The sequence below is a fragment of the Porites lutea genome, chromosome 6 (assembly GCF_958299795.1).
Source record: "Porites lutea chromosome 6, jaPorLute2.1, whole genome shotgun sequence".
Taxonomy (NCBI): domain Eukaryota; kingdom Metazoa; phylum Cnidaria; class Anthozoa; order Scleractinia; family Poritidae; genus Porites; species Porites lutea.
In genome coordinates, this window is record NC_133206.1 from 19,829,887 (window position 1) to 19,856,803 (window position 26,917).

General features: G+C 40.3%; 2 protein-coding genes across 2 annotated transcripts; one reads left to right on the plus strand and one right to left on the minus strand.

Moving 5' to 3' along the window:
• Window positions 1–198: 198 nt before the first annotated feature.
• On the minus strand, window positions 199–26,917 carry LOC140940597 (KRR1 small subunit processome component homolog). Its single transcript, XM_073389594.1, has 12 exons — window positions 26,874–26,917; window positions 26,747–26,782; window positions 25,204–25,370; window positions 24,372–24,506; window positions 20,321–20,446; window positions 19,659–19,742; window positions 19,237–19,293; window positions 17,272–17,436; window positions 14,356–14,433; window positions 13,162–13,261; window positions 2,921–2,976; window positions 199–995 (listed from the first exon to the last, which is right to left on the minus strand). The coding sequence occupies exons 1-12, from the start codon at window positions 26,902–26,904 to the stop codon at window positions 930–932; spliced, it is 1,101 nt and encodes a 366-aa protein (XP_073245695.1). The 5' UTR covers window positions 26,905–26,917; the 3' UTR covers window positions 199–929.
• LOC140941081 (carbohydrate sulfotransferase 9-like) lies at window positions 9,647–13,114 on the plus strand. The gene is made up of 2 exons (XM_073390044.1): window positions 9,647–9,713; window positions 11,292–13,114. The coding sequence occupies exons 1-2, from the start codon at window positions 9,669–9,671 to the stop codon at window positions 12,129–12,131; spliced, it is 885 nt and encodes a 294-aa protein (XP_073246145.1). The 5' UTR covers window positions 9,647–9,668; the 3' UTR covers window positions 12,132–13,114.

The window sequence follows — 26,917 nt, forward strand, 5'->3', positions numbered from 1 at the left end:
AACGACCAATATCAAAACAGTTCCTGCCTGCAAAAACTGGGCGTTTAGGAAACATCAATGAAGTCTAGAAATATTATTTTTCATTTCTTTTCACTGCCTTTCAGTAAGAAGCGTTTCGGCGCGTTTTTTCGCGGCGCGTACAGATTACAATAGCAAAATCGACTGTCATACTTTTGGGTGTTACTCGAGAATGAAACACTCTCCTAAATGAAAGGGGTATGGGAAACGAAACGTTTCATAGGAATGATCTACTATTCAAAACTACCGACCTCCCAAGGCTAAGTACGGTATGTACATTAGTGCCTATCTACATGTAGGTATCGCATGCTGAATGAGGTTCGTCTTGCCCTGACATGCGGGAGACTACCGTAAAATTCCGAAAATAAGCCCCTCCAAATATAGGTCCGCCAATGCGGTAACGCAAAAAACCATCCGTTAAATCGCCCCTCCAAATATAAGCCCCCCAGGGGCTTGTACTTGGAAATTTGCCCTCAGATACAAAGTAAAACAAAGAAAAAATGGTAAATTTACTTCCAACAATAAGGCCAGCCCAATCTATTTTGAAACGGAAATGTCCTTCCCTAGATAAGTCCCTCCGAATGTAAGCCCCTCCAAAAATAAGCCCCTCAAAAAGGGCCTTTGAAAAATATAAGCCCCGGGCTTACTTTCGGAATTTTACGGTATTCACAGTATTTTATGACCTATCCTCTTCAAACAATGGATTCAAATAATTGAACAAAACAAAACTATGAGAAGGTTCTATTTGACCTCTCGAGACCACCTAAACCATTCAAACAAGATATCCTGGGTACTGTATATCCGGTTACTTGTGCTAAATTGGCTCACGTATTCCATTTGAAAACTTCCGGAAGTGTCCTGGCTTGGCACTAGTCGATGACAATGTTTCCATACAACTCTTTTCGATACTCTTAACTTTTCGCTTTTTTCTTTTTGTTTGGAGTTTCCATTGAACTTTGGCTCCAGTTTTTTCTTTTCTGTAAAATTAAGAAATGACAATGATTAAAAGAAATACGTGAACAGTGACAATATTTATGACTCAACAAATAAGGATAAGCCAGCAGTCTAACACAAAAAAGGTTGGGACACTTCCTACAAACTCTGTTGTTTTTTACATTTTCGCCCGACTCCTCTCCCTCCAAGCAATGTTTTTTATCGCAGTTAACTCATCAACACTGGGAGGGCGAGAAGACAGTAAAGTGTCCCAACAATTTTGACTGAGATTGTAGCTATATGCAGATCATAGTATCTGTAGTATACATAGTATCTGCTATATGCAGATCATAGTATCATAGTATCCTAAGTATCTTGATGTATGTATGACCGCGGCACCAGTCATGGCGGCCACTTGTTTGTTTGCTCTGCATATTTTTTGTGTTTGTTGTGTTGTTATGACAACTCAAGAAGTGCAAAGTTCCGACGGCTGATATTGTTCATATCTACTGCGCGCTAATTCGCTCTATACTAGAGTACGCCTCCTCCTGTCTTTGCTGGCTTGCCTAAGTATCTTGCTTGCTATCTCGAGAACGTGCAAAAAAGGGCCCTTTCCATCATTTGGCCTGGTATTTCGTATGAAACAGCACTTGACAAAGCTGCATTATCCACTCTTTCTGACCGTCGGGCAGTCTCGTGTATTAAATTTATAGGTAAGGTTCGGCCAGGTAACCCGTTATACCCACTAATACACAACAGAGTGGTACCTATATCTAGCAGCGTGTGTCTAAGATCAGGGAGTTCTAGCAGACCCATGGCAACAAGGACTGAACGTTTCTCAAATTTTGTTAGTGTTAAATATCAATCTTGTCAATAAATGTAGCGTATTATTATATATATCACAGCTTGTAAGGTATCCTAAAATTCATTCGTCCGACTGCAAAAGGGACAATAATTCAGTGATTTGATTTGATTTAAACCAGTGATTTATCAATCAAGTTGAAACAGGTTTGCGCTTAAGTCTGAATATGTGTTTAAACTGTCGAAAAGTAATTGTTCTTCGCTTTCATAACGGAGTAAACAGAAGAGCCAGGAAGCCCACTAAAAGTGACTCGCAAAGAGACGAGAAGGATAATAAACGCATATAAAATTCCAAGTTGATGGCGATTTTCACATGCGCGTTGCGCTTCGCTCGCTACGTAGAGTGCAAAGTGCGATGGCAAGACGCACTTTCAAGTCCGACGTGCTCCAAATCCTCCAAATCCCTTGAGTAAAGAGTGACCTGCTCCATAGCTGGTGACTGTCTGGCTGACAAAGAGACTGACTGGCTGACTGATTGAGAAATGAGGGATAAACTGACTCGCTGACTGATAGTGAATGGCAGTGAATGTCTGCCCTGGTTTTTCAAACGTTGGATAGCGCTACCCAGCAGCGATTTCCACTGGATAAAGTTTTAACAAGTGGAAGCGGATAGCGTTACCGCCTTTAGAACAACTGGGGCCTGATGAACAGACTGACTGCCTGAGTGAATATGAGTCCAAAATGGACAAACTGACTGATAGATTCGATAACCAGTGACTGATTGCTTGAGTTATAGTCATCGTAAACGACTGCCGTTGTCTAAAAGACGTATTGACTGACTGTTAGTCGCATAAACTGGATCAAGTGTCTGATAAACAGGCAGACAAGCTGACTGACCCACTGTTAGTGTCACCAAAACAAATAGCCCACGTTCGAAATATTAAAATTCTAACGTGAATCTGAGGCTTTCTGGTCATTTTTCTATATTTGGTTTGGTTTTCTTTGTGCTCGATTCTCCTCTGGGAATTACGAGACAATGGCGTCGTGAAAAATTTGCAGTTTTGACCCTACAGCCTCGGAGTCATTGTAGAATTTTTAATAATATATCGAACGTGGGCTATTCAAAGAAATGTCCCTTGATAAGCCAGTAAATAATGACTTATCTTACCTGAGAACTTTTAATTTTCTTTTTTAGGGCCTCGACGTCCACTTTATTGTCAATCTCTGTTAATAAAATAAAAAGTCTGTTATTCACATCCTGTAGCGCACTCAAGGATAATACATTAGCAGTAATCTTTGGCCGTGTGAGGGGAAGACAGCAGGAGTAAGTGGAAAATGGGAGGTCCTTGAGACTGATTGCCGGTACGGGGGTTAGCTATTAAAATAACAGGAACTAGGGCACTACACCATCTAGTGACTCAAACGAGTATGAGGTCCTCGCACCTGCAAGGGATACAAAAACGGGCCTCCCACTTAACCCTTCGTGTTAAAGACAGTCAAACTTAAAAAGGCGCTTTAAGTCTACCTGTAACCAACGGCTCAAATGAATCAACTCCCGAATGCAAAGAGTATAGCACGATCTGCACATGCGAGGGTTTGTTGCATTGAAGAATCACATTTCATAGCTGACTCTTTTTATTTCCACATAGAACGCAATCGACACTGTAGTCTCCTTCGCAGCCGTTATTAGGGTCGTCACGCAACGCTCCTCCCCAGCGTTGCGTGACGACCCTAATAACGACTGCGAACAAACGAGACTATCGCCACTGTTGATTCTAAAGTTATGCAGGGCACGTGTCACACACGAGCCTTGTACACGGCCCACCTAACAATGACAACAGATTTCGCCCCGTGTAAGGTACTGGTAATACGGATTCGAAATCCAGAAAATTTTGTGGAATCCGGAATCCGGAAACATTTTTGCTTGTGGAATACGGAATCGTGGGCTTTGGAATCCAGAATTCAGCTCAAGGAATCCGAAGTCCCCTTGATGATTGGAATAATTATCCAGAATCCAAGTTCCACTGATATCGAGTCCGGAATCCAGTACCTGCAATCCAGAATCCACAGCGTGAAATCCAAAATGCAAGACTGTCTCCAGGCTGTCTTGGATTACCATACACAGGGCGACAGACTGTTTGCACGTATCAAACACATCCCACTTAATTCAAAATTCAGCCAGTGACAGCTTAGTTACGAGATGATCTACACCAGTTTTAGAACAAAAGTGTCACTATAACCTAAGAGCGAGGAGGACAGATCATAATAAACGTTTTCAACCCATCGGCTGACTCACTGATTGCTAAGTAGTTGTCAAGACGATAAATAAAAGGTTGTTCTGTATTGTATAGTAATTCTATTGTATGATACTGGGGTCGATTTAATAAAACATTTACGTGTGTAATTTACAAGTGTAGCCATTGTTTTAAAGTGGCTTTGCACTGTCAAGTAATTTTTACGTGCGTACGCACGTAAATTTTGCACACGTAAATAAAATAGAGGCAATGTACGGAAGGTCGCACGTAAATGTGAAAGTTGAGCCTCGCTCAACCTTTACATTTTGTAAAAGTTGAACCTCGCTCAAACTTTACATTTTGTAAAAGTTGAACCTCGTTCAACTGTTACATTTACGCACGGTTTTTATACATTGCCTCTACTTTATTTACGCGCGTAAATTTACATGCGTAGGCACGTAAAAATTACGCGACAGTGGAAACCCACCCTTTGAGTCTGAAAACGATAGCTACACTTGTAAATTACAGTTAAAAAAGTGTTATCAAATCGACCTCTGGTTTATTGCCCCCGCAGGGATTTCGCCCAGAAGGCGAAATCCCGAGGAGGCACTCTAGTAACTCGCGCGTATATTAAGGAAAGTACTTACAGTTGAAATGTACAGTCGTACAGTCAATATAGAAAAAATCTCGATTTGCTTGAACAGGAGCCGCGAGGAATCGGTAGGTAATGGTGACGTTTCTATTGTTTGCGCCCGCAAATACGAAATGGTTAGGATGACGTAAAGACAGAACATCCCCAAGGGACCGCTTAGGTAGATTTTGTGACATTTATTGTGCAGTTGACTCGGTGGCAAATTATAACGCCGCGCAATGTAGGCAAAAACTCTCAAATTCTGCGTAACCCTCTAAAACTTGCATTTTTGACCATATTTGGGTGTAAGTAAGACCCCATATTTGGTTAGTGACGTCACGGTCTTGTATTTACAACTCGTGGTCCGACATTGGGTGATTCAGTGTGCACCTGTTCATTGTTGGTTCAAGAGGACCTAACAGGTGAGCAAGCTTTAATACGATTTCTAGTTTGAAAGGGCAATTGGTGCTCTGGTTTGCTTTATAAATTGCGTTTAAAGCAGCAGCTTTAAATTTTGTGGACCTTTTATTTTAAAATTTATTCGAGAGATTTTGTCAACCAGCATGTTTTTTTTTGCTGCTCGATTTACATTGAGACAGCCCAAAACTCCCGTGAGGAATGCAACGAATTTGCGGACCTTTTTGTTTTGAAGACTATCATTATGCCTTTCAAGACACTCTATGTCCTGTGACACTCGCTCATTAGATCTCTGTATTTTATTCAAGTTTATATTTTTATACCTCTGATACATTCCGCCCCATTCTTGCGCTTTTCACACATTTTACTTTACACCAATTGTTTCTTACGTATATTACCACGCGAAACATTTTTCTTATCCCTGATGACGCTATTGTTCGGAAGTTAACTATTGTTTATAATTTCAGCAGTCAAAGGCCTCATTTGAACTATCTTTTTCTTTCTAACGCTTATAGTTTTGATGCAATTGAATTTTCCATGAAACATAAGTACTAACTTGCTCATATTTACCAACAAAGCTTCAAGCCATGTTGTTGTTGTTTAATAATTAAAAAGTGAAAGCCTAAAGACACGATGTGCCAAAGTTGTTGTTTTGAAGTTGGGTGCCATTCTTTTCCGATAGCGGAATCCATTTTAAACCTAAAAAAAAATATCGCGAAGATCTGAATAGGCACATTTCACAAAAGATAAACGAATTCGCCTCGTTGGCACTTGCCGGAAGGTACCCCTAGTTTTATTGTATTATACTAGGGTCGATTTAATAAAACAGCCACACAAGTGTAATTTACAAGTGTAGCCATTGTTTTAACGTGGACTTCCACTGTAGCGTAATTTTTACGTGCGGACGTGCGTAAATAAAAGAGAGGCAATGTACGGCGGGGACGGTCGCGCGTAAATGTAAAAGTTGAACCTCGCTCAACTATTACGTTTACGCGCAGTTTTTATACTTTGCTTTTATTTTATTTACGCGCGTAAAATTTAAGTGCGTAGGCATGTAAAAAATACGCGACAGTGGAAACCAGCCTTAAAACAATAGCTACACTTGTAACAATAGCTACCCTTCTAATGTACCACGATTATAGATATGCAGGTCCTTTCTCAAAATCGTAACAATTCAACTGGTAACTTAACAAAGCGAACCTCACGTCCTCTAGATATTTTTGACACACCAAAACTGTAAGTGCCAAAAATTGCGTGACCTACGTAGCCATTCAAATATGTGTAAGACCCTCAGTAATGTATCGCTATATCGGCTTATGATACTAATCACCGATCATATCGATTTGCCCGTAAGATGTACCGTCGCAGTCGCTTTCGCTTGAAAGAAGCAAGAACGTCCACGATTCTTTGCAGTTTTTTGAGAGGATGGCATCCTTCTCTCAGCTTAAACGACGTTTATGTAACCCAACAATATTCTTACGGAAACGAAAAGTGTGCGGCTTGGTCTTTTGCGTCGCAACCGGAATCCTGTTTATAAAACAGCTTCTCATTGAAGGTACGGTTGGAGTCTAAATCCTTCTCTAAATGTGGCTTTTTGAATGAAGTGATATTTACAGTGGAAGCACTCACGTAGGTGGACAGCTCTACCTACGGCCGCCTTAACAAAACCCCGTTTTTCTCAACTCCCGTTCAAACTCTGTATTTTTTCATTCCCGTAAGCGGCCAGCTCCAGTTACGGACTCTTTTACGCGTCCCGAGGGTGTCCCGCGCTCACGAGAGCTTTCACTGTATCTCAGAACTAATTATAATCATCGGGCGCGGGATAAAGGACGCCCTGTAGTACAGAGTAAACCGCCCACCAACCTATGAAGTCTTTTACACACTATTTTCTATCTTACGCAAACTGAATAATTTCGACATTGACACAGAAAATGGTTTTGACCTAGGTTAACTGTTTTCATAAATTTTTATACAAAAATTTTGGCGTGGAGATAGAAAGTTTTGCAGACATTCGTATGGAAAATTGATCCATGTTAGACGCTTTGTTGTGAGGTCAACCTCAAGATGTCCTCTTCGAGTCGAATTTCGGTTTGTTTACCAAACAACGTCTGTATTTCGTGACCTGTATAGAACCAATCTCGACTCTTAAATTATATTTGTCATGCCAATTATTTATAAAGCATAGAGTTTTGTTAGGCTAATTCTCGGGGTAGGCCTAGCTGCAAATATCACGTGAAATCGCCTAAATATGTCTCAGGAAATTCCTGGTATTTTTCTTAAATATCTCGCTTTTGTCCATTAAATATCGTTAAAAAAATTCTAAATATCCCAAATATTTAAACGACATTATAACCTGATAAACTGATAATCACTAGGAGCTGGCGATCTTAGTTTGTCCAAAAGCGATGACGCTTGTTTACGTCCGCCACAAAACGTGAAATAAGGCATTTTCCCATCCTAGTCGTGCAGTGACGGCAAAGAAATCTACAAAAAAGCGTGATGCACGTGCAAAGTTGTTGTTTTGCCTATTCAACCTATTGCCTTTTTGGCGTTCTCGTGGTCGTCGCCGTCGTTGCATCTAAATGTCCCTAATATTGTCTTGAAACCGCTCTCCAGGAGAGCAAGTTTAATGCCCCTTCCACACTCATCCGGATAAAAAATGCGGTTCCAAAAATGTCCAGACTCGTGTGGACATGGCCTTGGTTTGTCAATAGTCTCGGGGACCACTAACTAATGAATCAATCTGGATTCTTTTTAAGGTGGCTCGATGGGGTTTTTCAGGGTTAGTGCCTCTAAAGTTTGAGCATAAACTACGTCGCCATTAACAAGGATTTGGAAAAAATTACCACGACAGCTGTATTAGATAAAGATGAAAATTTTTTTATTATCAGGGTTACGATGACATCGGAGTTGTCATAGCAGCGAAATGACGTCATTACCTATTTTACTTACAGCCGTATTTCTTAGTATTGGGGACTTTTCTTCAGAAATAGTTCACGAGAGTGTTTTCCTCCTATAGCCACCTCGACAATAGTGAAGTTTAAGCGAAGTTTATGAGAGCGTTATTGAGATATTTGGGATGACGATTCCATGGTTAGAAATAAAGTAAAAACTGGGCAGTCTTGATGTTCGGCCATTAGCGGTAGAAATCGAAGCGCTTTTGAAATGCAATTTCACCTGAGAGTAGTTTCAATCTTTTTAAAAACGTGTGTGAAAGGTCATGGAGACTAGCCGATTGCTAGAAAGAAGGATTTGATTATTACGTATCGAGGCGCTCCTGTTAGCGGTTTTGTTAACATTTTGGTCTATTTTAACAAATGAGCGGATAATTTGAAAACCGCCGATAGATTTTTTTTAAAAAAATTTAGATTCCCGAGATTAACCGTCGTTTTATATGACGTTTGAGTTTCAAGATTATTGATATCTTGTAAGGCAGTAAAATAAGCGCTACATTCGCTAATTTTTTGTCGGAAATTTTGTGTTTACAAGTGAAAGCCTCTCATTATTCAGGCGGCGTATTGTCTCCAAGTTTCATATTTTCGTACACAACAATAGCTAACATCTTTGCATATATCAAATGCATTGTTAGTTACTGCTGCTCACGTCAAATGAAACCTGTAGACAATATCCTAAATAATGAAAGGCTCTCACTAGTTAACACAAAATTTCCGACAACAAATTAGCGAATTGTAGCGCTTATTTCACTGCCTTACAAGATACCGATAATCTTGAAACTCTAAGGTCATATAAAACGATAGTTAATCTCAAGAATCTAAAAAAAAAAGGCTGTCGAGAACGATTTTGGAAGAAGAGCTCCTCGTGCCGAGAAATACGGCTGCAAGTAGAATAGATAATGTCGTCATTACGTTGCTATGACAACTCAGATGTCATTGTAACCCTGACCATGACAAATTTTCGTCTTAATATCAAAGGTGACGAATTATTCCCTAACTTTGGCGCGAAATTTCAGCATTAATTTGTAATTTCAAATATGAAATAACAAAATTGCCATGGCAACCTTCCGTACGTCTCAGTGTCAAGATGGCGACGAAGTTTTACAATGTCACGAATGAAGATGTCAGGGCACAAAAAGACGTCTAGAAAACCTGAACACACGAAAGAGCACATCAAGAAGGATTATAACAGGTATTTTGTCGAAAAACTCTGAACTTAAGCCAAATTTAAGCTCTAAACGTTCGAGAGAGTGCAGGAGTTCTCGATCTATACGATTCAGGATAGACATGTCAAAAATTCAGGATAGACATGTCAAAAATCCAAGATTGCTAACGTAATTCGTCACCCATGATATTAATAGGTAATCAAATGGTATACTCGTGAAATTAGGGAATAATAATTTCACTTGCGTTTTGTCCAAATCCTAATAATTTCCCTCGCCTAAAGGCTCGGGAAATTATAAGGATTTGGACAAAACGCGCGTGAAATTATTCCCTAATTTCACTCGTCACCATTTGATTACACATACTTATCTAATACAGCTGTGGTGGTAATTTTTCTACATGCTTGTTACTGGCGATGTAGTTTCTGCCCAAACTTGGGAGATATTGACCCTAAAAAAACCCATCGAGACACCTTAATTGTTATTCATAGGATCTCAAGGGCAGACTGTTCACCAGATGACGTCACCGGATGTAGATTTAAATGCCCCAAAAACAACACAGGTAAAGTGTCTCAAGTCCACGCTTAACCTAGACTACCTACAGTCTTTTAATATCTGTAGAGTTATCTATCCCAGAGATCCAGTTGGCAAAATTTGAGGAAAAGGGATTTTTTTCTTTCTGAAACCTGAAAAGAGTCTCTGATTTAACAATCGCCGGATGAAGTTTTATTTCTTGCAGTGTTAACCAGTGATTTTATAAAGATAATTTTTATTATTAAATAATAATCATGATAATCATAATCACAATAATAATCATAACAACAATTATTTAGGAATAAGCTTAGAGGGGTGCTTTTAGACAAATTTAAGAGGGAGGAATGATATCCTAATGATTTGCAATTGTAACTTTAAATAATTTGTATATGTTTTTATTTTTATCCTTTTCTTTGTAATTGGCACTGAAAAGCCCCTTTGGGGAAGTGGTCAATAAACGTATGTTTTTTATGTTTTTTTAAAACAATAATGATAATAATAATCATAACAATATTAATAACAGTAATTATAGGTGTTAGAGTGATTTTTAACTGGTAGGCAACTACGCAGTAATACACGTTAATTTCATCGTCTTCTTTTGTTTACGTCTAACTATTTGACACTGACTGTAATGTCAGATATTGCTTCAACATTAATATTAACATCAATAATAATCATAATAATCATAATAATAACAACGATTGCTATTAACACCTATTTAATATTATTTTAAGGTCGGTACACACATGCGTAAGTGGTTCCAGGACACCTTTCCACAAAATTCCCCAAGGGAATTCATTGATGACTACCGCTTAAAAGCTAGCCAAGCATGTGTCTGCAAACTTTAGAAAGTGATAATGGCGTGAACTTGTAAATTAGTATTTTAGCATCTTTTTAATATTTGTATTTCATCAAAATTTTAGTCTATGATAGTGGAATGTAAATTGGTCATATGATGGCTGCCGCTTAAAAGCTAGCCAAGCGTGTGTCCGCTAATTTTAGAAAGTCGATAATGGTGTGTGCTTGTAAATTAGTATTTTAACATAACAATAACAATAATAATAATAATAATAATAATAATAATAATAATAATAATAATATTTATAGGTATTAAGGATGTCCACAAGAAACAGTGTCATGAATTTGTGGTATTGCCTTAAACCCTAAAAAACAGAAAACCCAAAAGTATGGTTCCGTTATGTTTAAAATTACCATTATACCACCCCACCTGAATTAAGTCTTATAAGTGCATGTCGTTGGCTGACGGTTATCAGAATGGAAATGGATTGCAACTTGAAAAACGTGGGCCAACTTTTCCTAGTCTGACCGCTTTATTTTCCTTTTGGAAGCATCGTTTGATCTTTTACTTACAGTTGTTACAGTTTTGTAACAGAGATCTGATTCCAAGATTCGATTCGACAGAGATCTGGATTGACTGGAAAAACGAAATGACTCGTTGAGAAAGCGAAATTCCTAGTAGGAGAAAAGATGAGTGACGAATTTTTTGACACAGAAATGTAGAGCTGAACAAGGTGATATCGCACCTTGGGGCAACGGTAGATAAAGTTGTATGAAAGTTTCAAATGATTTCTTTTCTGTTTTTTAGATTGACTACGAAAAGAGGCAGCACGATCGCCTACAAAGAATACGAAAATACTGCAACGACTCCAAAAACAACGCTGAAATATTTCATCAATTTCCCAAACGAAACCACTTTAACTTTGTGGTCAGCGACAAACATAAATTCATCATTTGCTACGTCCCAAAAACGGGAGCAAGTCAATGGAAAGACTCGCTTCTAAATATCCTCTCCATTCGTCCTGTAACGCCAAATCACGATATCGACCTATTTGACTATCATCTCTTTAAATTTCTGAACAGCTATAAACCGAAAGAGAGGCAAGAAAAGCTGGCTTCCTACAAAAAGTTTTTCTTTGTTCGGGAGCCTTTCGAAAGAGTGTTATCAGCTTATAGGGACAAGTTCGTCGGAAAAACGACAAAATTGTATAATAAGCTGGGCAAAGATATAGTCAATAAGGTTCGTCCTTCTGCGGGAAAAACAGACAGTTGCGTTGAGTGTTCTGGGCCAACGTTTGACGAATTTACGTCATACATTGACACATTGCCAAATAAGGCCACGTGGGATATGCACTGGCGCCCTGCACACCAGACATGCTATCCATGCGCTATAAACTACGACTATATCGGTTACTTCGACACTGCGAAAGAGGATGCTGATTACATTTTAGAAAAGCTGCATTTAGACAAAGAAGTGAAATTCCCTTCGTTCAATGGATCCAGGACACCAGAATTGCTAAGGGGATACTATTCGCAAATACCGCTGGATCGCATTATCAGAATTGCGGAGATTTACCGCACAGACTTTGAAATGTTCGGTTACAAGTACCCAGACCCCATCAAAAAGCTCTTTAGGGACTGGGTTTGAACGAATAACTGTGTGTTTGCAGCCTGCATTGACTCTGTTTTGTTGAATACTGTCTTTCTTTTTATCATGGAAATTATGCTAAACATGAGGATATGAAGAACATAGCTCAGCGGGTGGAGGTTCCTAGAGGATCTGGTGGACGTGCAGCCAGAAAAACCGAAGCTTCCGCTCCTGATGGAAGAACTCAGTTTTCTCTTTCTTTCGAATCGCCTGAGTCACTGAATAGTTTAAGTTTGCACGGTCAACTTATGCCTCACTTACGATACCCACAATCACACCTGTAAATGGGACTATTCCATGTTTATTTGACCTAGGAAAGGTCAAGGTTGATCATCAATATGTTAAAGAAAAGGGCCTAGGTATGACGTTTAAAATGCGTCTCCCCATATCAATCAGGTGTCTAATCGTTTCTGTTCCCATGTGAACTAGACGGAGCGTCTACTTGGGTGCAAACTCTTATATTATTCACTTCGCCGGGCCTTACCTTAAGAGTATTTAAGAAAAGCAAATTTCATGTACATGACAGGTACCCAAGCACAAAGTGTGAGCGTCGCATCGTTACGTAACCTTCCATATAATAAGCATTAATCCGCTCTGGGACCAAACAAGAAAGAAGAAACACAATGAATAAATTCCGTCATATACGTTGGTTACGGAAACAATCGCTTTTTCCCTCTTCCTCTTTTCAAAAATCATTTATATTGCGAGGTTTGCGCAACAGTGCAGACGCTCATATTTCGAGCATTGGCTACCTATGGTGGAATGAATATCAAAAGTTGTTGCTACGAAACTGTCCCAAATTTTTTGGAATAACTGACATAATCTGGTTCAATAAATAGCGAATTAACGGACGAATACCATGAAATTTTATAACCTAATGCAAGCAAGCTGTCCCTTTCCATTAGTGACGCGAAGCGAGCCAAGAGAGAGAAATTCACGAGCGAGGGGGAAAGAAAGGAGAAAGGAGAGCTCTCCGCTTCTTTTCCCGCCTCTTGATAACAGTGAAAACTACTAAAAATTGAAAAGTCACCTTTTTTCTTGGGCTCCTTTTTGGGCTTATCTTCCACTGGTGGGATGAATGCCTTCTCTCGCTGAGTTTTTCTCTTTTCTTCGGCATCTGCCTGCCGTACCTATTCACATTAAAACAATACAATTTTCGGATCATTTGAAGTTTCTAGGTAACTGACCGCCTACTCCTCCCCTAAGTCACAATTTTTTTAAAGTAAGATATAAGTGTTAATTTGACTTGGGGGAGGGGTAGCTGCTTTTTAAGTCGGAGTCTGCGCGAAAGTTAACTCGTCCCAGTTTCCTTCTCGAATTTATGGCTATTGTTCACACCAAAAAAATTAAAATTAAAATTGAAAAAAATGCACTTTATTTGAGCGTCAATATATTTAGCATGAAAGCACTAACTGGTATACTACTGTTAAGTCTTCTACTAGAGACAGCGCTACCATTTTACGTAGTCATCCGAGCCACGCAAAGGTCTGGCCATTTGCAGAGCAAAGGGATTACCTTCACTTCTCAAGCATTTTAAGACCCCGAGTATTGGCCCGGCCCCGGGAATCAAACCCGCGACCCCCCCGCTATGCAGTCAAGCACTCTACCGACTGAGGCTAACCCTGCCGCGGTTAAAAAGGGAAAATAAAAACGAGTAGCTCTGAAGAAAATACAGGTAAACCGTGGCGGATCCAGACCTTCAGCTAAGTGGGGAGGGGGGGGGGGAAGGGTCGGTCATCCAGACCCCGAGATAAGGGGGGGGGGGACTGGTCTCCTCAGTGGATAACTGCACTAATCTAAACAGGCAAGTGAGAAGCTGTTTATTTTCCTTTCGTAAACAATCGATAGCATCGTTGATAACCCAGACTTAAGGATTATTTCGACAGTTTTCCCTGTTTTTTCTTTTAAGATTTTTTAAACCATATTTGAAATGAAAATAGCCCGGGTTCGCCGCTCGTCAAATATCTACCATTAGAAATCTCGAGTTAGCCTTCCAATGTTAATCGGCGACGGCAATACAGCAATCGCCATCGCCATCGCCATACAACAGTTGCGATTCTGATCCCATACGTGAATCGCGATTGCGATATGACAATCGCCATCGCGATACAGCAATGATTTTCTTCAGCCAACACATAACAGGGCTTTACAGAGTAAAAAGGTTTCTATTCCTGTGATATACCTTGGTAAGTATATATGCCTTGGTAAGTCATACCAATTTTACCTTTTTTTGTTGCCACGCCTTCAGTTTTCTTTCCTTTTCCTGCATAAAGTATTCACCACTTGCTAATTGCTTATCAATCTGAAATAATAAAAAGATAAAAACATTCAGTGGTCCAAGTCATTATAAGTATTTCTCCTGTTATGTAATATACTTTTTTATGCAGATCAGTTGGAGGCAACGAACGTCAGCGATGATGATCACAGTTACAGTTAGGGCCTGTTTACAAGGAGGTCGGTGGCCCCAGGTAGGTGGGGTAACCCGCCTGTCCATATCATCTCTTATTTTAACTTGATCACGTTTACATGATAAGTGGGGTGACCACATAAGAGATTATATGGACAGGCGGATTACCTCACTTACCTGAGGTCCCCCACCTCCATGTAAACAGGCCCTTCGTTTATACTAGAAATACGTGTATCGCAGAACCTCGCGAAGTTCGGGGGGGAGCCCATAAGGGGTGGGAGGACAGGAGAAAAATAAAGTAAATCATGTAACTGGGGAGGGCGGGTCTAATATTAGAAGCTGAGATGTACTTAATCTCCTGTGGATTGAATTTAACCTAGTGCTCTGGCTTTAAAAAGGATCTTCTGAGATTTAAATGGAGTTGCTGTTGTTAGCGAATGCTGAATAGGTCCCATTCCCCGATGTTCACCCCATTTAACCTTCCTACATGTGTAATTATGGTCAAAAGGAAATGGGGGCGATAGTGGATAACTGCCGGCTAATATGCAGTTACATTTGCTTAATAAAAGCTCACCCTTAAGTGCAATAACTATTTGTGAAATCTGTCAGTAGTAGTGAGTGGATGGCAATGGTAGGAGATAATGCTGCAGTGAAAACAACAATTAAATGCTGGTAATTGGAGAAAAAAATTATTGTTAGGTGCAAACTGGTGGCTGACAAGGCCGATACCGTAACAGCTATTAAGAGATGATAAGGGGAATGCCTGATGAGGGGTGGGAACAGCTTTGCCTCCTTAGCCTCTTTTCCTATAGAGTGGCACGTCAGTTAGCACCAAAGGAGATGGTGCCTTGGCGGACGCTACAGAACCAAGCAATTCTGTCGGCAGCCTTAGAACAGTCCAGTGTTTGGGGTCAATGCTGCAGGCATTGAGTGCCGTCTTTAGCGTGTCTTTGTAGCGCTTTTTCGGTACGCCTCTGTTGTAGTGACCGGTCGAGTGTTCTCCAAATAGTGTGATCTAGACGGCGGCCAGGAATTCTAGAGATGTGTCCTGTCCAGCGCAACTGAGGGTTGACTCGCTGCTAGTGAGCCTAGCATTCTCAAAGACGTGTAAGTTTATGTTGAATGAATTCTCAGGATGGTGCACAGGCAACGCTGGCGGAATCTTTATAGGACATGAATATGATAGCAATAGACAGTCTACTGTGCTCCCAACACCCAACAAAGAATTCAGGGAGTTTCATGTGGACCGAGGATTCACCGTTGACTCGTACTTCCGGGGGAATGTCATCTCCTACAGTCTTGCCAGGTTTCAGGGTTTCGGTCGCTTTTGTGGCTTCCTGGAGTTTTGGGATACCGTCCAGCCAGGTTTTTTTCCGGTGTTCTGGGATCAGGTTGATCGCAGCATCTTGAACAGAGCTGTTGACGCTGAAGAGTCCTTTAAAGTGTTCGGACTAGCGGCCCACAATAGAGGCCTTGTCTGTCAGACGTTTCTTGTCGTCTGAAATTCGGAGAGGGCTTAGCGTTTGGTAAGAGGGACCATACACGGCTCTCACGGCCTGGTAGAAAAAGCCATATTTGCAATTTCAGGATCCTCCGCAGGGCCATTCCACCACTTATATTTGATCTTTGTGAGCTTGCGTTGAAGCTTGCAAGAGAAGCGAAAGGCTGCTATTCTTTGAGGACAGGAAGGGTAAGCCAGATGGGCTTCGTCTCCGCGAAAAGTTGCTGTATTTCCCAGTTGTTCTCGTCGAATCAAGCTTCGTTTTTCTTTGACGAGAAATCTAGTTTATATCTCGGCTAAGCAGCCTGCAGAACAGTGTTCTTGAGATGGTCCCATTATGCTTCGGGTGTAAGGTCAACTGGAGAGTTCACGCTCAAGTTTGCACTGTGTTTCAAGCTAGAACTTGCTAGAGTTAAAGCGTAGTTCGCTGACACGTAATTTCATTTTAGGAGCCTGTCTATTCTCCTGTTTAGGTTAAAAAAGGACGTTGAGGTTACAACGGACGAAGCGGTGCCCTGAGTGACATTGAGGACTAGGCTGGCGTGAGACATGTCCCGCAAGTCTCAACGACACATAAGAATGTAGTGGATTAGGTGCTGATGTTCGGGCCATGGGTGAATCAAGGTAGCTTTAAACCGACGACCCGTGCATGCAGCAGATTGTAATGTAGACTGCGAGCAGTCTCTCTTTTCCTTCAGGTTTAGTAAGGGGAGTGCACGCGAGCGCGCGAGCGGCGAAGCCGCGAGACGCGCGAAACGAGGGCGCCATCAGTCACGCACGTGGCCATTTGCGTGTCCCGCGTTTTGCTCGACGAACTACAGAAAAAAGAGCCGGAGACTGCTCGTAGTCTAGTTGTAATGGGTAACAGAGTTACCAGTTACAAACTCTTGGCCCGACCTGACCTGAGAAGCAGCTGTACAGCTGTACAAAATTCAGTCTATCGGTGTATAGCTAAGTCTAGCTCAGTACATGCATAACTATATAAAGCGATAATTAGCTCATTACAGCGGTGTACTGTTCATCCCAATATAGAACTGTATAGCTCATTGGTTATAGCGCTGTATAGTTCATATTGCTTTGCATAGGTTAGTGTAGCGGTCTGTGACTCAGTACAGTGATGTACAGCTCTGTATAGCTCGATAGATCTTATCAATCTGTCTAGAAGATGGCATTTCACTTACTACCTTGTTGCAATCGTATAAAGGAACCCAAATGTAACAGTTAATTCTAACCTTGCTTTCCGTTTGGGGTGGTGGGAAGGGCGTATAGGTCTTCTTTTTAAACTTGGGTTTCTTAACTTTTTTTGCATTGGTCTGTTTAAACTTGGGCAGAAATCTGTCCCATGATTCATTATTCAGCTGTGGATCTTTGGCTAACTCTCTTTTGATCATTAGAGTCTGTTTAAAGAGAAAATAATTCATAATTATGTATAGTCAGTAAGAGTTAATTAAAGAACCTCTTTTCTAAAGAGACCCTCCCCCAGGTGTACAAGGATACCTCCACGTATGATAAACATAAGGTGATTGACGCAGAAGTATAAAAATCTTGAAAATAGAGAAGTGAGATGTCACAAAAATTCAAATTTGTGAAATTCTGGGATTGGTTGGTATATTCAGAAAGAAAAAGATGAAAAAGCCCTTTGCAAAAAAACAGCCTGTTAGTGCAAATTGGCAGGTAGATATAAGCACCGGTTTGCTCTGATGACTCCATATAAATCCTTCTAAAATTGGCTTGGATAGTAACGTTAACGATCCAGGCCTATGGTAGGAAGGATTTAGATGGAGTCATTGAAAGCATAACGTTGCTTCTATCTCCTCACCAATTTGCACCAACAGGCTGGTTTTGGCAAGTAATCATTTTTCATCTTGCTCTTTCTGGATATGCCAACCAATCCCATAATTTCTCAAATTTAGTTTTTGTGACGTCCTGACTTCTTTTCTCTATTCTGATGCTGGCACTATTGTGTCGCAAATCCGGAAAACGCGATCTCATAAAGTGTCGTATGGCACAAGCAAAACAAGCAGAAAGGCTTTAAAAGGAATTATAGATCGTTTTCACGTAATGTCATGGTAGCCATAATACGCAGGTTTAGCAAAGACAATGTTACGTCAAACAAGAACGCAAAAGCGCACAGACAGGACTGAACGAGACCTCCGGTACTTAATTTGCCGCTCTGCCTATAGTAAATTCTGTTTTTAGACCTGTACGTGCCGTCGTCATTTCGCCCCGTTGTCTTTTCCAAATTTCCCTGTTGGCCATGCTCCAAACGAGCGGGGAACTGACACGACTTATGAGAGCAAAAGCTCTAGGATTCGTTTGGAGGGGACAGCAGAAACATGGCGGACAGCAGCAAGTCACCTGTTAAAGACGCACTCAAGGTTATTCTAACTGAAGAAGACATAACTTGTGCAACAGGGTCTTTAAGAATTCGGTTACAGTAAAGATTAGTTGCGTTGCAGTTAGTAACACAGCACTTGTAGTGCATCATGTTTGTGGACCTTAATGCTGTCTCTCCAAACGATCCCAAAAAGATTTGTCATCGCATATCGTACCCACCCATTTTTTCACTCGCTGGGAACATGAAGAATTGGTGAACCATGAAATTCGTGTGAGGATTGAACTCTTTTCTCATGCTAACAGAACTTAATTTTACGTAGCTTCCGACCATGTAAGTGAAAACGATCAAAGTATCTTACGATTTAAAGTTAGTTTGCATGTTTTCAAGCTAGTTGCACCACAACTACTTAATCTCAGGTGAAGAAAACCAAAGGGAAGTTGGTTTTAAAACACAAGAATGGAGAGGTGTGACGTCACGTTACCATGGTAGCACAACAATAGGGAGCTTTAGCAACGACAACGGCGACGGCAACGAAAACGGCAAAAAAGAAATAGGTTTCTATTGGCAAAACAACAACTTTGCACGTGCATCACGCTTTTTTGTACATTTCTTAGCTGTCGTTGGACGATTGCGACATGAAGCTTCCTAATTTCACGTGCCCACTTTTAGGATCGATGAAGTTTGGAACAGTGCAAATTCACTTTTTAAGAGACATTTTCGGTTGGTTGTCATCCAGAAATTCTACTACCATGACAACGTGACGTAACGACTTCTCATCTCTATTCAGTATATCCTAAAATTTGAGCCTCGACATACAAATACGTTATTTCAAAAGCAACCTTTGATTTGTCGATAGTACCTTTATGTTGTAAATAGGGTGAATGTTTTTCATGGTATCTTCTACAACTTTGCGAACCTGTACAACCCAAACAGTATACAAAATATTAAGCTGACATCTGTAATATCGGAGTCACCAATAACAGTTCAAAATAAGTGACTTGAATGAAAGAGCTGCTGAAATCAGTTGAGGTAACCAACCGGCACAGGCACAACAGTAAGTATTAGAACCTGTTTATAATGTAACGTGAAACACTTTGGGTTAGCAAAATGACGTTTCTACATTACATGTTAGGCGAAGAAGCAACAGATGAATGAAAGGGTTACTTTTTAACTGTGATAATTCAAAGAGATACTGTTGATTAAGTGACTAAAATAACTGGAAAATGCAAGGTGTATTCAAAGAAAAGACTGCTAATACAAGCAAATCAATTTTGTCCTTACCTGCTTGAGTCCTTTGTAAGGACCCAATGTCGCTACAGTGTTTCCTTGAACCATGATGTAGCATTGTGTGAGAAGTTCAAGAGCCTAAAAAACACAAGATTACAAACACTAGTTCATGAAATAAACCGACGTGGTGTAGATTCGACTTTTTGGTTGAAGAGACTTTGGCCTTGCATAAAAAAGCCGAACTAAAGTTGCAATCTCCAAGGCTTTGTAAACTGTAATGTTTTTGTTTTTAGTAGATATGTTATTCATGTACTTATCTTGCTTCGCTTTTCCAGCTATTTGCGGGGCAAGGTATTTAACTGATAGTGCATGCAAGAATAAACTGATTGTTGTCGTTGTCGTTCTTGCTGTTGCTGTTGCTGCAAGTATACAGCTTTAAGTCTGACCATAAATTCGGAAAAATGAAAAAAAAAAAACGAAGAGAACATACAACAATGCAACTTTTAGGAAGATATTTCCTGTTGCCTCTAACAAAAATTAGTTATCAAGTGAGAAATGGGAATTGACTACTGCATGTACCAAGAGATGTACAAGAAATGTCATTAAATAAAACTGCGTTTAGTCCGAACGTAATGGAAAATTTTTTTAACCAAAAAGTAGTTTCAGATGAGAACATAAAAGAAAACGGTTGTGGGGGATTAGTCAATCCAGCTGACCTTCAATGTTGCTCCATTTGGTCCAATAAGCCTTTGTCTTCTCTTCACAAATCTCTCTCTGTTACGAACTAGTGATCCAATCTTTATAATGTCACAAGCAACATCATCTTCTAGCACTCGCTGAGCCTGAGAAACAATGGTTAAAACGAACCTTTAGTTAAACAAAAAAAAAAACAATACGAAAAACGTTATACAACATCAGACAGCTCTACATCTATATATAGTGAAATACATGTACGGAGCTGCAAATAAGTCGGTCATGAGATGGTGTCTGACCAAATTTTACCAATGTCCGAAGAAATCCTACAAACAACAAATGTACATGTACCTTTGGTGGGACATGATGATCAAGCGATCAAATCATGAGTGTTCAAAAAATAATAAACAAAAAATAATGTCGGACAGCTCTCAATGCTCAAAGTTAAAACTTGTGGAAAGAAACAGAGCCCAGCTCTGTTCTCGTTCAACAACCTTAAACAGTTTGAATGGCCTATTTCAACATTGAACAATACATGATACACCGTTCAACATCTGTTGATCAATAAATAAGAAGAATTAACATGGCCGAGTAGTTTAGGGCGCTTTTTTTCGAGTTGAAGCCCCAGGTTCAACTTGGCTTGAAGTGTAGCCACTCAGTGGAATTGTTACGGGCAGTCTCAAGTTGATCTCATAAGTCATACCCGTAAAACAGACAACAGACTAACCTACATTGTACCTTTGGCAAGTCCCTAGTGTTATGTGCTCCTTCCCTACCCATAAAACACATATACTCAGACATATACTTAGTGATACATGTATGTGTTCCCCTACCCAGGAAACACATATCACTGGTGATATGTGTTCCCTAAACCGGGAAACACATAACACTAGTGGAATGTGTTTCCCAGATAGAAGAACACATATTACGTGTGATATGTGTATCCCGCGGAGAGGTACACATATCCCTAGGAATTGTTCTTGGGTAGGGAAAACACATTCCACTAGGGATATGAATTGTGGGGAACACATATATCACGGGGAAACCCTGCCAGGGAACACATATCACTAGTGACATATGTTCAATTACCTGGGAAACACATATCCCTAGTGTTATGTGTTCTTCTACCTGGGAACACTTATTCCTAGTGATATATGTTCCCCTACCTGGGAAACACAAATCCTTAGTGATTTGTGTTCCTCTACCCAAGAACACATATCCCTAGTGATGTATCTTACCTATATGTGCTTCCCAGGTAGGGGAACACATATCACTAGGGATGAGTGTTTCCTGGGTAGGGGAACACATATCACTAGTGGTATGTGTTTCCCCAGTAGGGGCACACATATCCCTAGTGATATGTGTTTCCCAGGTAGGGGAACACATATCACTAGGGATAAGTGTTTCCTGGGTAGGGGAACACATATCACTAGGGATAAGTGTTTCCTGGGTAGGGGAACACATATCAGTAGGGGTATGTGTTTCCCAAGTAGGAGAACACATAACACTAGGGGTATGTGTTTCCCAGGTAGGAGAACACATAACACTAGGGGTATGAGTTTCCCAGGTAGGGGAACACATATCACTAGGGATATGTGTTTCCCAGGTAGGGGAACACATATCACTAGGGATAAGTGTTTCCCAGGTAGGGGAACACATATCACTAGGGGTATGTGTTTCCCAGGTAGGGGAACACATAACACTAGGGGTATGTGTTTCCTGGGTAGGGGAACACATATCAGTAGGGGTATGTGTTTCCCAAGTAGGAGAACACATAACACTAGGGGTATGTGTTTCCCAGGTAGGAGAACACATAACACTAGGGGTATGTGTTTCCCAGGTAGGGGAACACATAACACTAGGGGTATGTGTTTCCTGGGTAGGAGAACACATAACACTAGGGGTATGTGTTTCCCAGGTAGGAGAACACATAACACTAGGGGTATGTGTTTCCCAGGTAGGGGAACACATATCACTAGGGGTATGTGTTTCCCAGGTAGGGGAACACATAACACTAGGGGTATGTGTTTCCTGGGTAGGGGAACACATATCAGTAGGGGTATGTGTTTCCCAAGTAGGAGAACACATAACACTAGGCGTATGTGTTTCCCAGGTAGGAGAACACATAACTCTAGGGGTATGTGTTTCCCAGGTAGGGGAACACATAACACTAGGGGTATGTGTTTCCTAGGTAGGGGAACACATATCAGTAGGGGTATGTGTTTCCCAAGTAGGAGAACACATAACACTAGGGATATGTGTTTCCAAGGTAGGGGAACACATATCACTAGTGGTATGTGTTTCCCCAGTAGGGGCACACATATCCCTAGTGATATGTGTTTTCCAGGTAGGGGAACACATATCACTAGGGATAAGTGTTTCCTGGGTAGGGGAACACATATCACTAGGGATAAGTGTTTCCTGGGTAGGGGAACACATATCACTAGGGATAAGTGTTTCCTGGGTAGGGGAACACATATCAGTAGGGGTATGTGTTTCCCAAGTAGGAGAACACATAACACTAGGGGTATGTGTTTCCCAGGTAGGAGAACACATAACACTAGGGGTATGAGTTTCCCAGGTAGGGGAACACATATCACTAGGGATATGTGTTTCCCAGGTAGGGGAACACATAACACTAGGGCTATGTGTTTCCCAGGTAGGGGAACACATAACGCTAGGGGTATGTGTTTCCTGGGTAGGGGAACACATATCAGTAGGGGTATGTGTTTCCCAAGTAGGAGAACACATAACACTAGGGGTATGTGTTTCCCAGGTAGGAGAACACATAACTCTAGGGGTATGTGTTTCCCAGGTAGGGGAACACATAACACTAGGGGTATGTGTTTCCTAGGTAGGGGAACACATATCAGTAGGGGTATGTGTTTCCCAAGTAGGAGAACACATAACACTAGGGATATGTGTTTCCAAGGTAGGGGAACACATGTCACTAGGGATATGTGTTTCATGGGTAGGGAAACAGATATCACTAGCACTATGTTTTTTCTAGGACGGTAGGGAAACACATCACTAGTGGAATGTGATTTGACAGGTAGGAGAACACATATCACCAGTGATATGTGTTCTAGTGATATGATACTTATCTAGTACATATATGTGTTTTAGTGATATGGTTGTGGTATATGTGTTCTAGTGATACGGTACCTAGTATAACAGGTAGAGGAACATATATCAGTAGGAATTGTTCCCGGGTAAGGAAAATACATTCCACTAGGGATATGTGTTAGGGAGAACACATATTACTGTGACATCACAGTGACATGTGTTCCCCCATGATATGTGTTCTCCCTACACCGAAACAGATATCACTAGTAATATGTGCTCTTTTATCCAGGAAACACATATCACTAGGGAGTTGTGTTTCCTGGATAGGGCAACACATACATGTATTATAAGGGAAATGTGATTTCCTGGTAAGCATACACATTTCACTAATGGAAGGTGTTTTACGGGTAGGGGAGCACATATTACCAGTGATCTGTGGTTCCCAGGTAGAGGAACACATATCACTAGAAATTGTTCCTGGTGGGGAAAACACATTCCACTAGGGATATGTGTTTCCTGGGTGGGGTAGGTATGTGTATTTCAGGTAGAGGAACATGTATTGCTGGGAATTGTTCCTGGGTGGAGAAAAAACATTCCACTAGGGATATGTGTTTGCCGGGTAGGGGAACAAAATAACACTTGTGATTAAATTAAAAAACTCCCTCTAGGTAGGGTGCAAAGAAAGTCCATTTTACAGCTTGCCATTCAGGCTAGCTGTAGCTAGAATGTACTAGCCCAAGAGTCACTTAATATAGCCCGAAAAAAACATTTTTTGATGAGCAGGATTGATTACAGTGAATTCCCCAAAAAACTTTACCTGCCCGTTGGGCAAGTTGAGAACAGAATTCACTAGCCCAGTAATAAAATCCCCTAGCCGCGGGCTATCAGACACCACTTTCTTTGCACACTCCTAGGCCACTACATGTAAATTTTAAGTTGAAGGAAATTCAAGGACTTTTCAAGATTGTGCGAACCCTGAATAACATTGACCCTACATAAAATGCAAACCTGCTCAAAAGGAACACTTCTTGCCATAAGCTTGATCATGTCTCTCGCTTTGATTATGATGTATGGATCCCAAGTCTTCCTTGTTGTGCTAACTGTCATGCTTCCCTCTATAACATCCAACTGACACTTTACTCCCTTTAAACAATAGCAGAGATAAAGTTAATTTTACAGATTCATAACGGTAATAGGACTGACTGGAGTCCAATTTAGCCTCCCACGCAGATGTTCTTAGGGCTTTGTTATGCGTTCCGTCGTTTAGGAGGATCGTGTGATAAGCCAAAAGAACGTCTGCTTGGGAGGCTAAGACCAATATGGTTTGTAATCTCATAAGTGATTAACAGCAATGGTCATCCAATTTGTTTTGTTTTTTAATCAAAATCTTGAGAATGATTACAGACTGAATTGGACAACACGCTGAAGTCTGAACTTACTGTTAACATTTTAATATGTAAAAAGGGCAACCCTTGTTGTCCTCTGATCCATGACATTACACATTACACATCACACATGAACTTCTGTCACCAATTAATCATCACTACATGTATAACAAAATTTGTGATAATTATTTTATGCTTACTATAACTAAATTTTTAAAATCAAAACACAAGACATTCTGAGATCGGAGTTTCAAGTGTGCAGGCATAGTGGTGTGTACTACTATCCTATTACACTGTCCAATTAATGCTGAAGTCAGGGCAGCTGTTAACCAATCAGATTACAGAATTTGTCAAAGTTATGTACAACATTAAAATAGCACCAACCAGACCATGTCAGATTTAATAGCAATAGTGACTGGATACAGCCCACAACCCTAGCTAATGCATGTACTTACATATTCCTTAAGTTTTTTCTCCACCAGTGGCCAGAATTCACGCAGATATTTTTCTCTATATTTTGGAAATAAAGTTGCAAATGAACTTTCTTCTAACATTCCATGTGGATTGTCTTCAGCTGTGAAAGACTCTATTTTCCAGTGATCAATGCCCTCATGATCCCAAGCTACAGTACCAAAAAAAGAAACAACAAAACCAATAATAAATCAGAATAATGTTACTTCAGTCAATGACACAGGCAACTTGATGTTTTCCCTACTGCAGACAAATCTAAAACCTTGAAACTTTAATCCTCTTTATTCCACTATTGAATACATGTATAGTTAAACCCTGTTAATACAAACATTGGTACCAAAATAGTCATTGATAATTTACGTCTGCAATTTGTAACAAATATATACTTATCACAAATTCTGGACATTAAATATTGCTGACTTTTTTGGCACCAACGTCTATGGCACTATCTCATAATAAAATTATAGTTCAAGCTGTGAAAATCCACATGCATCTATCCAAAGGTTTTTTTACCTTAAGAAAAGGTGAAGCTCTTAACAGTGCAGAATTTATTGAACAGAAATTATCTGCATCAACAACGTTAACTTTCTATGAGAATCTGACTATTGGAAAAGAAAAAAGTCCTCATTGCTCGCATGTGAAACTCTCTATATTTAAAGAAAATATAAGACATTTTCGGAGGGACAGAAAAAACCAGTTCACAATAACAATATTTCTGTATACAGCTATTTCAAGAAAGGTTGTCTGAAAAAGTGCATGCAACAATGCCGAAAGGTACTGTGGATAGTACTGAGTTCAAAGTTCTTCAACGAAATTTGAAAAAAAGGCACAAGATGCCATGGACATATGTTTGTGAGTGCTAAAGGAAAGCAACAAAAGTATTTTCAACAGCTACAATGTCAGGAACAGTGTATTGATCGTATCCCATATTACCCTTCGGGATTGTCGCGTGACAGTTTTTCCGACAACCTTTCTCGAAATAACTGTAATCTAAGCAAGTGTCTTTCTCTATGATGCTTGTGATCCCAGTGTTGACCAAGGCTGTGCCTAAGGGCAGCCAGTTGCCTGAGGTGACTAACACTTGGCTTCAAGTGAGTGAAAAAAATTTCCCCGTTGCTTAGCCAGGCACTCTCACTTCTAGGATAGTCAGGGTTTGAGCTAGGATTTGCTCACTGGGGGACAATTTGTCCCCTTGGCTAAAATTTTGGGGGACATTTTTATTTTTAGGGGGACAGAAATTTGTACAGCCTTCTGCTGATGCAAAGAGGTTTGTCTTCTTAGATTTCTGACAAAAATAGCTGAACATCGCCTGAGAACTTTTCATAGCACAACCACGTGTGATCTCGTGATTTTTTTCGGTACTCATACCAGTTGAATGTAAAGGTGCAAGTGGATGTTATATCGTCAGATCTACTTGATCTACATTCACTAAAAAGCTACATATATAACGGAAGGAATGATATATATAAAATATCCAATTCAACATGCAATTAAAATGATGCCTACGGTGAATATGAAGCAACTTACGTTTATCTTTCCTGTAGTTTCGTTTCTTATTCTCCCCTTGAAGAATGAAAAGGAATATTAAAATATTTCTATGCACGTCAAGTTACCACTGCGCTAAAATCAAAGGCTAGATTTCATGTTCTGTTACCTTGATGTTCTTGTGCTATGCCGTCCGCCATATTGAAATCTGCG